Below are 13035 nucleotides of genomic sequence, written 5' to 3' on the forward strand. Positions count from 1 at the left end.
AACTAATCGTCATATCCCAGGTAAGTCCGATCATGAACCCAATACAGTGGTTTGAACCTTACAAAGAAAGGGATCAGTGATAAATCTGAGGAAAAGGTCCACACTGGCTCAATGCTTGTCATCTTACTTCTCACAGCCTGGTATAATATCATATCAACTCGTGATTAAATAGCTTCCTACACTGATGAGCAGCTTAACAACACTTAGTTAGTATATTTAAACAATATAACAATTCTAAATACATTTGTCAGGTAGGCTGTGCTTTTAATTAATGAGGTAAAGCTGACTCTCTGTCGTACATAAAGACTTCCACAGAACTAGTCTACTAATAACTCCCCATACATGTGATGATCCACGAAGCTTACAGTTCTGATATGAATGATAATATGTCTGTAAATAACATGATCGATTTAAGTCCATGGGATGCCAGAACAGATAGGAGTAAATTCTGAGGGTAGTTTACAATTAACAGGACAGTACAGGACAGCAGAAATTTAACTCTATCCGACTAGTGAGAGAGAAAACCTAGTGATCGGTTCATTCTGATAATCTTTGTTACTCTGTCAGAATTGAAAATAAGATTCTGATTTTGTAATAGCTACTTAAGGATTAAAACAGATTGTATCTTTTTTCTTTTAGTTTTCACTGTTCTTATAATTTCTTTTCAGAAATGTTTATGAAATGATAATCATATATAACCAGAGAATATTTGCCCATGCTCCTGCTTAAAAGGAAAAGGACATTAAATATGCAAACACACTGTCTTACGAAGGCAGTTTAACTTAAAAAACATCTATACGGTATATATATTTCCCCAACATTCTATACTTACGGGAAACGTTAAAAGTTTAGACAGCCTAGTCGACATTCCGAGTAATTCTTCGGTATTCAGAAAAGTTTACAACCTCCGTTATAGACTTCCACGATTAAAATGTTCCCAAAATAAAATCTTAACATTTCTGGCCAATTTATGACCAATTATGTGTGGTTAACAATATATGTGAAGGTTAGTATACCATATCATTACCAGGTAGGGTGATCGGGGAGAGTGTTAAGTAACATCAATCTCCTTATACAGCGTGACAAACAAGTACATTGTCAATTCTAAGATAGTCAACAAACAGTACAGTGGTAGACTGTGTGATTAATAGCTTACACAGATAAAATACAACATGTCTGGTAGTGTTCAACACTCAGTGTCATGATTAATAGTCTATTATTGTCATATTTAAAAAGAATATGAACTTCCAAATTCAGTCGTACCTTACCTTCAAACCTTACAGCTGAACTTTTATAATTTAAAGCTAAAAGCTTTATAAGAAGTTTTATTGACAAGCATCTTATTGCCATGACAGAGACCGCTCCCCACATCCACCACACCACTGAATGAATAACTGCATGGGTTTATTATGTAAGAAAATGACTGATGTATAATATACTACTATGACATGATACACAGAACAAACATGGTAATGTCTATCCTGGAAAACAGCCATGGTTCTCTAAAGATGTATTACAGTCTTATAATTATGATATTGGTCATGCAAATAAATTATGGTCTAAAGTTCACCCAAACCAATTTGTATGTTGTCTTAAAGATAAACTATAGGCATGATGTTATCTACTCTTAGCATGGACTTTTTTACCTGATGAATGGGTATCTTATTTCTCCGACACTTTATGATGTTTATCTGGTTTCAGTCTAACTTTGTTTCGGTGCTTTTGAAATTAAAGACCCAATGCATGCAACTCATCACCAAGAAAAATCAAATCAAAATGCAATACATAAAACAACATAAATATCAACAACAACTTCCTGCGCTTCAATATCACAGAAGCTGTCACCAATCAATCCTCTAGCTGTCATACAATCATCCACTTGATTCTGAGATTTGCTGGACACAAATCAGAAATATACCTGACATTGCAAGTTTGTAAATCATGATCTAAATAAATGTCTGTGCCATAGTTATGTTTATGTTACTAAATAGAACATCTCAGATCCTTGTCACAGATCTACATACTTGCTGAACTATCTACAATTGCAGGATGAATGGTCCCCAAAGGAACTAAGAATCAGCATCATAGTATTCACAAGGCTGTTCATTTCATTAAAGAGGGGCAGAAATTGCCCACCAATCCTATTTACAGGTGGTGATTATTACTTGTTCAGGAAAATTCTAATATATTTGACAGTGAAAGTGATAATAAACATTTTAAAATGGACTCACTTGTTCAAAATTCACACAAATTCACACGTCTTCGTTCAATAGTTTATTATTTCTGCTTATAACCCTTTATAATAGAATGTCAAGATGATTCATATGTTATGAGGAATTACATAAAACTAACTATAATTCAACAGATTTTCATTTCTTTTTCAGGAAGGAGTATAGGGCTTCTTGATTCACTTATCAATTGGTTTAAATCCTAGTAAATATATAAACATTTTCACACGGGAATCCATGTGTACTAAGCTTGCCCAGGAGTTGTACACAGTATTAAGTCATTGAATCAAATATTACTGGTCTGTGTACCAGATTACCAAACTTAGGCAGGATTTGACCACACAAGAAAACCAGAAAGTCACAACAATATTAGCTTGGACGTCTATTGTCTGGAAAACTACAATTAACTTTTACCGACACCGATATGTATAGGTGGCGACTGAGTGATTGCTCAAATATTGGTAGTGATTCAACTATACACAAATGTCTGTGGCTATAATCAGAATTGACCAGGGGTCAGTTTTGACCTGCTCTCATCCCTAGATAAGCATGGTAAATAACAAGACATGGATCCTTGGGTTAGTTAGCTACTGGTTTACCACCTACAGGACTCTGCCTAATGCTTTACTTCAGTGTTCTGTCTTTTTTAACCTTTGAACACAAGTACTGAAGGCCAATAAGGAGGCGGCTAGAATCCACCAGTCATCCCCCTGCCTCGTCAGTATCGGCCATAATTTGAATGAAAAGTAGAAAGTTTGTTAACCTAGTTGAAGGGTAATGATGTCCAGGGGTCACTTCCAGCATGTCTTTTCTCAGATCTGATAACCATTTCTTTGTCTAGATGTTAACAAATGAACAATTGGTCATGGTGGACCTCAACCAATCATCTTGCTGTTTCACCAGTCCCTGCCTAATTGACTTAAGCAGCTCTAGGTCAGTATACCTTGATATAATCACTATAAGCACTCTTTGTTTTGACCCAAACCTGTGTTTAAATTTAATACATTACGTCACACTTAAATCAGTAGTGAAAAGTATATAAATTACATACACAGACAAAATGTAAGATCTTCTATTTTCAATATGTCAGAATAATTATAGAATTAATGAAAACACAAAACCATTCATGGTCCAGTAAAACTACTAAGATATCATGGATATAACATCAAACTGATCACTTAAACAGATCTTATTGTTGTTTGTCAGGTTGAACAGCAAGGGTCATTTTAAAATGGATCTTCCTTGTAGTAGTCGGTGGCTACCTCAGTAAACACCACAGAAGTCCATTGCATGCTGTTCAGAGCAAATACTGGGAACATATCTTCATATGCTCAAGAGTTACACAAATTAGTCCAGGGAGGAATTGAGCCTTCATCTGAGGTAGTGCTAGTCTTATGCTCTACTGAGTAATAGTATTGTGGCCCCTCTAGCATCAAATACCGTACCCAAGTAATTATATAATGCATACATAAGGGATTTTAAACTTGAGTAGTTAGAAAATGTATATATAATCAGTACCATCATAATTGCCTATCCTTTTGTAACCCTGGTAAATACTTGCCACAATGAAAAACATCTCTTTAGCTCAATTGGTTGAGCAGAAGACTATATATTAAGCCAGAAGTCCTGGGTTCAAGCCCTTGCAGAAGCATTGACAAAAATATAATCAATCATGAGATTAATAATTGACTTGTTGTACAATTTACAAATGAAATGTTTGATGTTCATTCACAACACTTGGAAGAGGAGCAGCCCCTGAAGTATATTCTACTTCCATCTACAGCTGGCAGACTCTTTTGAAAAGAACTCAGAAATTACCAGTCCTCCTGAAAGACTGGTAGATGAACTACATTATACATGCATACAACTTGTATTTAGTTCTTGTCTTGGATGTTGTTTGCACAGGAACTTGGCACAAATTCCCAAACCATAGTCAATACATATATGGACCGTGGGTTTGGATTGACAAGTCCCTGTGGTTATTGATTTGGTGAATTTTTAAGATTTTTCTCTAATAGTATTGATGTTTGATAATGCATGTACAGTAAAACTTATTGAAAACAAATTGTATCGGACAAGATAAAATAGTTATATCAATGCTATATGTGCTAAGAATTTTTACTGTTGTAGATCTACATGTACAAACATCGTCAGTTTTAAATAACATTTCCTAAAGATATACTGATAAGTCAAAACTCAAAGCTTTTAAACTTCAAAACTAAAGCAACAAATTGACACTTTTAAAGTCAAAACAAAAACCTGTTTAACGTTGTTGAAATATCAGCGATTAAATCTCAAAGAAATGTAGAAAAAAGTCTACAGATGTTACGTCCCATACTGAGGATCTCACAGAGGTAGTTGGTAGATATACCAATATTGGTATACACCCAGGGTACCAGTGAGTCAACAGATCCAGTGTCAATTAGCCACTGAAACAATGTGTAAACATTGCGACTGTGCCTAGTGTCGGTATATAGTTTTATTCTGTTTTCTTTGTATCTAGTAAATATACAGACAATCAAAATATTTTGTCTAAGGTTCTGTTGAGTTGACCTACCTTGGCCTGTGATTGTATGGTCACATCTAGACATGATTTATAAAAGGGATTATTTTTGGATATGGATTGCTATCATTTGAATAGTAAAAACTTGGTTGTAATGTTAATGTTCAATTCACAAATGGAAATATGAGGAATTTTACTGTTAACTACATTGATAGAACAGCTTGAACAGAATTGCAATTGAATGTTACTTTTTCAAAAGGTGCATATTGATGCATTCAAAGGCCATGGTTGTTCAGAAAGGTGCATATTGATGCATTTGAAGGCCATAGTTGTTCAGAAAGGTGCATATTGATGCATTTGAAGGCCATGGTTGTTCAGAAAGGTGCATATTGATGCATTTGAAGGCCATAGTTGTTCAGAAAGGTGCATATTGATGCATTTGAAGGCCATGGTTGTTCAGAAAAGTGCATATTGATGCATTTGAAGGCCATAGTTGTTCAGAAAGGTGCATATTGATGCATTTGAAGGCCATGGTTGTTCAGAAAGGTGTGCATATTGATGCATTTGAAGTTCTCTTAGGTGGGGTCAAAGCTTCCACTTTCAGCTTTGTATGTTAATATTGCTTAAAGTAAACTCATTATAAGCTTAAGGCATGTTATTGATGAAAATTGACAAAATACCAAAGGCTTCTAGATAAGAACACATTTCTATGTCACAAGGGGATAGGACAAACATCTGGCTAACATATAAGGTTTCTTCAGAATACCACTTACTATTTAAAAAAGCACGAATGAGAGTGCCAATCTTACAATTAAACACTGTAGAATTTTTAATTTCGCACGACACATGTAACAAGTGTCACCAGAGGTAATCTGACAATATGGTATACAACAATAATCTTAATTAAGTTTGTTAAAACCTTAAACAGATTGTTTAACACTTTCAACTGTTAAGAATTCTTTGTGGTCTACACGATGTAAGGCTTAGGTTAATGCTTTAATCTGAACAGAGTATATTGTAGCATGTGTTCACAATCTGTCCATGTACACCAAAATGTATAACACAATACAGTTCCATTTGTTGGAAAGATCAGTACACATCTAACAGAATGTTTCTATTAAAGTATAGAAATGTAGATCTGTAGTAAACAACTGCATGTAAAGATTTGTATCAAGCAATGCTTCTATATGGTGAATTCTGTATCAAACCTGTCATCGTAACTATTTCACTTTTATGATACTCAGTATATTGTGACACTTTGTAGGAACACCTATGCTGATAAAAAATGCAATCAAAACTTTTTAATTCTCAAATAAGCTAAGATAAATATTCAGCCACCCAAGAGTTGAGCCATAGTCCAGGTGTGAAGGTTATCTATAGAAGTGTATAGGTAAAATTTCTGTACTGTATTGTCAACATGTATATATGTTGTCACATTAAAACTGTTTACATGTATATATATATATGTTGTAACATATTTAATATCTCCAAATATAATGTACAGTATCAAATCCTTGTCTATAAATGTTGTTCCCTATCATTATAAGTATGTATAGGAATATTGGTTCATATCAAACCTCAGTCTGTATATTTTCTTTCAAAAATCTTTTTAAGAATATTGCTCTAAATCAAACCTCAGTCTGTCTATTTTTGTATAAAACATCTTTATAAGAATATTGCTCTATATCAAACCTCAGTCTATATATTCGTATAAAACATCTTTATAAGAATATTGCTCTATATCAAACCTCAGTCTGTATATTTCTGTATGAAGCCCTTCATACAGAAGACCTTTGTATAAATCCTCAGTTTTACTCAACTCTACGCATTTCATCATGTCACTTACCAATAGCAAATTGCTATGATCCACCTCCGTCTCATACCCGAGGTCATCTACACAAGGGGGATCACCCTCAGTGTCAGACCCTTCATCCTCCAGACGAGTTAGTAGCCAGTCCATACCTTCCAAGGGACGTACACAATAACCTGTTAGTGACTATCAGGTAGAAGTCTGTCCTTGTATTCTAGACAAGACAATTTTTCACTTTCGAATTGACACAGGCACTTTTTACACAATCCTTGATTGACACATACTCTTTTATGTTCCAACAATCTTCTGAAATCTAGGACACAGATAGACAATGATGTTCTGTTTTTACTCCAATGACTCAAAAAAAGTTTCAGACATGAGACAGACGTTTCTGTCCAGCTGCTAATGTGTAAAGGGAAAATTCAATCCAAATGAACTATAACCAAACAGCACTCTTCAGTATCAAAATTCTGATATGATATTCCAAGCCTAATCCATGAAAGACAGGTACTTTTTTCTCCTGTTTACAGACATGACATTGTTGTCATCTCTGTAGTGTAGTGAGGATCCACCCTTTCAAATGTTGGCCTTATCTGGGTCTGTGGTAGTGAGGCCACCAATAGCTACCTAAAGATTACAGTACTGAACTACTACAGGGATTAGTCCAGGTCTACCCAGGTCACTCGGCACTACTCACGTCTCAATTGATCATACCACAGCCACTTAAATCTCAGCTTGTTTAAACATTTTTATATTCATTAAACACTAAAATAAAGATATAAAATAGTTCATCATAAATGAAAAAGTAAAAAAATAAAATGTATAGTTAAAGACTTGTGAAAGTAGAGGGTCTCAGATCAGTGGAACTCCTATAAAGGCCTTGTGGGATTAAATATTAAGCATAAAAGATTTTCTTCATGGTCCTTTGAAGTGTAATTGAATTATATAGTAGATTGGTTGTGACATCACAGATTTCTTTCTGATTATCAACAGGAGTTCTCACATTGTGTGTTTAACGGTTTTAAACCCAGTCAAGGGGTAGGTATCCAGGGGAAATCTACAATGAATTCTCTTTACATGGAAATCTCATTCAGCCTTGTTGATAAACACTATTATACTGATTACCGTAAATACCCCGCAGTACAATGACACTAATGATCCTGTCAGGGATAATCACCGCTTTCTCAGTCTAGTTCCTTATGGCTAATAGCACCCTAATCACTGTGGCAGAATAAAAAAAATCTACAAATTAATAACTCATTACTTAGTCATTTCATTGAAACTTTATCAACTTCAGCTTTTTCCTATGCCTGATTTTATTTTGATTTACAACTTTTTTTCCCAAATTTATAGATTTTCACACAAGATCGAGTCAACATTTACATTCCATTTTATCTTTTGTTGTTTTATTCCAACACCACATCAGATTTTGGATGACCAGAAAAACATTACAAAATCCACAAAATTTTGCCCTGCTCTACATCACCTGTTATAAAGGGACATCAAAACTTAGAGAAATTTACTCCGTACAATTTTCTGCTCACTTATCAGTAATTTTGAATTGAATCTACACCTGGTATTATAATGATCTACTGGAGATTGTGATTCAGTTCAGTGGACAAACTATATATAATAACAAGCCATTTATCTAACTACACAAACAAATTCAATACAGATAACATCACAAAATGATATCATGACCCAATACAATTCTGGCATGAAAAATTCAATAGATTTTTTATAATTACAGATCATAATAATTTTGATTTTTATGGTAATGTGTTTATTTATCATTTGTCCTGTAAATTCTCATGACATCCAATTACCAGCCACTAAGATCATGTTCTGTCTATAATCAAAACTTAAACACCCAATACAGATAGTACTGATCAAATATTACTGGGGTTAAGTCACACTGGGTAACACAACCATAGAAACAGTTTGTTTGTTTGCTGGGTTTATTGCCCCCACAAACAGTCAGAACCATTTTCCAGTGATGACTACTTGTAGTAGTTGGTGGCTACCTCACTGAACCTCATACTGGAGGTTTGTCACATACTCTCCTCAATAATTGGAGTAAAGTGTTTCCAAGGACACAACCATGACAGCATAGGACTGTCAGTGATATAATGTTCCAGATATACACCAACCACCGTGGCAGGGATAAACAAAAGGCCCAATTAACCTGTATCAGTACTCACTTTTGAACTCTTTGCTGGAAGAATAGTGTGAATTTCAGTACCTTTGTATCTAATATCATAAGCGTGAACACCTGCTAATCAGGAACAGATCATCTGGATACTTTAACACAAGCAGATCAAGGTTGTTCATTAACCCTTCATTTCAGCATATCACTGGCCCAATATGACCCTAGGCCTTTTGGTTATTTAGAAGAAGTTTTTTAATGAAAATTGATGCCAGATAACAAGTAGCTGATAGTGGACAGACATACAATAGATACTGCACCATGACAGAAGGATACTTGTCCTTCAGGCAGGTGAACTAAACACCACAACTAGGACCTTCCTCTGAGGTTGTCTCATGCTCTACCAATTTCAGAAACAAGTCTGATAAAGATACAGCACAGAAAGATGTCAAAAGTCATGTCAGGTTTGGAAATTAATTTAATACACATACATACAAATAAAAGATATGCATCAAGATTCCATCTGACTGAAGTAAACAGTGAACAAAAATTCTATTTCAATAAACTGTTTCTCTTAAATCAGTAAGAGGAAATAAGAAATGTAGACATGATATAGGCAATGTGTAATTTATATAGCAATGCCTGTAAGAGTTATCTCCCTTGTTTAAATGTCTCCTAGTTATGGAATAAAGTGTCACAGCGAAAGAATTTACATAATCCAGCCATGGCTGTAAAAGTTATCTCCCTTATTTAAAAGTTTAACTTCATGTCTCAGGCAGCCTTGTGACAGTATTGATTAAAATCAACTGGCAGTTTTAGGTAAAATTCAAATGAAGTAGGGTTCACGGTGAACCAATGACACAGGGTGAGAAGTAGGGTTCATGATGAACCAGTGACACAGCTACATGTAGGGTTCATGGTCAACCATTGACACAGGGTGAAAAGTAGGGTTTGTGGTGAACCATTGACACAGAGCCAGAAGTAGGGTTCAGTGGGAACCATTGACACAGGGCGAGAAGTAGGGTTCGTGGTGAACCATTGACACAGGGCGAGAACAAGTGTTCATGGTGAACCATTGACACAAGGCGAGAAGTAGGGTTCTTGGTGAACCATTGACACAGGGCGAGAAGTAGGGTTCATGGTGAACCATTGACACAAGGCGAGAAGTAGGGTTCGTGGTGAACCATTGACACAGGGCGAGAAGTAGGGTTCATGGTGAACCATTGACACAGGACGAGAAGTAGTGTTCATGGTAAACCACTGACACAAAGCGAGAAGTAGGGTTCGTGGTGAACCATTGACACAGGGCGAGAAGTAGGGTTCATGGTGAACCATTGACACAGGGTGTGAAGTAGGGTTCATGGTGAACCATTGACACAGAGCGAGAAGTAGGGTTCATGGTCAACCATTGACACAGAGCCAGAAGTAGGGTTCATGGTCAACCATTGACACAGGGTGAAAAGTAGGGTTTGTGGTGAACCATTGGCACAGAGCCAGAAGTAGGGTTCAGTGGGAACCATTGACACAGGGCGAGAAGTAGGGTTTGTGGTGAACCATTGACACAGGGCGAGAAGTAGGGTTTGTGGTGAACCATTGACACAGGGCAAGAAGTAGAGTCCTGGTGAACCATTGACAGAGAGCATGAAGTAGGGTTCACGGTGAACCATTGACACAGAGGGACAAGTAGGGCTTACTACAAATAATGAATATCATTTTATCTCTCTATATATATGAATGATATGGTACCTCTGGTGTAAGATATTATATCCACAGATGTTTAGCACCATTGTGTGGCCATGGTGACCTTGAACTTTGATTTCTAAAATTCAATTTTAAATAACAATTAAATAGTTGACCTTTAACCTATTAAATTTAACCCTACACAAATCTTTACAGGGAACATCTAGATAAAGCAATTCCATCCTAAACTTTGGTATAGGTGCAGCAATTGCACTATAAACAATGTGAAGTATGGGTTAATTAGGAGTTCCACAGCTGACATAAGGTCCTGACAGTGATTGACCAGGTATGTAAATCTACACAGGTGTCAGACAGATTAAAACAGATCAATATCCTCTACATTCCACACTGGACAGTCCTTATCATTGATCCCATGTTATTGACCTCCTTAGTGGAACAGGATATTTCATGGAGCTAATACACCTTCTGAAAATTTTATAACTTTCTAGCATATACAGCTTTACTCTGTAACCTAATAATGCAGTTTATTTGGCCAACACATTGCTCTCTTTATCCTTGTTAGCTAGATTATAATCACATGCAGGTCAGTGATTTGTAGTACCGAATCAGTTTACTGCTTGAAGAGAAAATTGTGATGTCACTATGTATGGCATCATTTACAGTACCCGATTCCTGGTTCGATCATTCCATGCTGATTAATGACATATCTAATTTTCATATTTGATGCAAGACTGTCAAGAGGCCCAGATGACCTTTATGAGCTATATACCTTGGCATTTAAACAATCATGGTAAAATAAAGTGATATTAAGGAGACTCCAGATACAAGGCCATGGCCAGCCCAAAATTAAATATTGCACATAGAGTAAGTATATTATCATCTCTTCATGCCCAGAAATTATGTGACATGTCCGTAACGGATATTTCTATGTTATGAACCAGTAATAAAGTACCCAGAGATGAAGACCATGCAGATGCTGTTGATGAACAGAAAGACAAACAGATGGATGGACAAACAACGGATGCCAAGCAGGATGTTAACTATTAAGAAGAGGTACTGCAGTCTGCATTGTTGATCTGGATGCTAAAGCTTGCAAACATGTCTAAAACTTTCTGATAAAAGAAACATCAGAAAGTCCAGGGGAATGGTCAATCCCTTTAAATAATACATATATAGCATTATGTATTTGTCTTTCCATGTTCATCAAAAACATGAATTATTTTTTATCTTGATTACACAATTCTCTGTTTTCACTAAGAGATTATTCCCTAAGTTAGGAAGGTTCCAATTCTATGAATACCATATATTTTTCAATAAATCATGTCCATAAATTGTATCACAGTACAATTTTTGGAGTGGGATCTTGGCCATTCCCCTGAAGGAGCAAGGTAATATCCCATGGTCAATACTATGTACATTTTTGTCTCATCATGTCAGTAATTATACACACTGTACATTGTAAGGACTAAGTGGGTGGGAGCAGGCTCTAGCAAGGACAATGGGGCTAGCTCATTTGCCTTAGTCTGTATATATACAGTCAAACCTCCATGATTCAAATTTCGTTGATTCAAATTTATCACTGTAATAAACTTTTTGCTTTTTGTCCAGTCAGAAGCAAAGATTATGTTGCCATGATAATTTAGTTTTGGAAGCGCCTGCCAGGCAGAATATGACCAGTTACAATGGCACCTTAACTTTCAAAGAAATCTAGGCACCAAGGAGACCCTACATATGATATAATTTGAGAACAATCCATCAAGTAGTTTTTAACAGAAAGGAGCATAATTGTAAGATATTTTGTTAAAATTTAACGAAATGCATAAGTGCACAACTTTATATCATAAGGATTTATACGTAGTAGGCCAAGTTTGAGAAATATTGCTTCAGTACTTTATTAGATACACCTGACACAATACATATGTATACAATACAGAATATCTATAAAACATGGCAGAATTCTACCAAATGTCAAAATTCTGCGAAGAGTGAAAGGACGCAACCATATATATCATTATGAATTTATAGGGATGTAATATGTCAAGTTTGCAGGAATATCTACTTAATATGGTATAACTCTAAAAACCGTTATCAAAATTTTACGAAAAGCAAAAGGGCACAATTTTAACTTCATATCATAAGGATGTAGTATGCCATGTTTGCTTCAGCACTTTTTTAGATACACTTGACATAATATTCTGGACATTCAGATGGTCAGACAGGGTGATTTCAATTTGCCCACCCTAGCTTCAATGTGGAGGGGGGGGGGGGGGGGGGGGGGGGGGGTATAACTAGTTGCAAAACCCCCTTATATATTGATATCATTTTTCAGTAAAAAAAAATTTCAACATGAATTGTCAAGTAAAGCAGATAATGAAGTTGTTCATGATTATAGTCCATAATATAGTTAAATATTGATATAGTCGTTACAGAATATCAATATCATACATTAAGTAGGACAATTGGGCGTGTCTGGGGAGAATGTATCGACAAAGTTTTGGTACTTATCATCCCAAGAGTGCAGTCAATCATAATCAATATACCTGGGAACCAATATCTCAGTCAGGTCTTGTTTGAATTAAATAACGGTGTGGCATTGAAAATGACAACTTAATGAAAGTCTCAATAGCAAGCTAGTATGATTTTGTTT

General features: G+C 35.6%; 1 protein-coding gene across 7 annotated transcripts in view; it reads right to left on the bottom strand.

The window, feature by feature from the left end:
- The window catches only part of LOC117333560 (leucine-rich repeat-containing protein 74B-like), a 69550-nt gene that overhangs the window by 49441 nt on the left and 7074 nt on the right, over nt 1-13035 (bottom strand). The window contains exon 1 of one of the 7 annotated variants that reach the window (XM_033892902.1): nt 6578-7205. The exons of 5 other annotated variants lie outside the window; for them this stretch is intronic. In XM_033892902.1, coding sequence (XP_033748793.1) covers nt 6578-6691 — 114 coding nt within the window. In that variant the 5' untranslated portion in view covers nt 6692-7205. Of the gene's footprint in view, nt 1-832; nt 933-6577; nt 7206-13035 lie in introns of those variants that run through there. One more of the 7 variants, XM_033892905.1, reaches the window with a different exon arrangement.

The sequence above is a fragment of the Pecten maximus genome, chromosome 8 (genome assembly GCF_902652985.1).
Source record: "Pecten maximus chromosome 8, xPecMax1.1, whole genome shotgun sequence".
Lineage (NCBI taxonomy): Eukaryota > Metazoa > Mollusca > Bivalvia > Pectinida > Pectinidae > Pecten > Pecten maximus.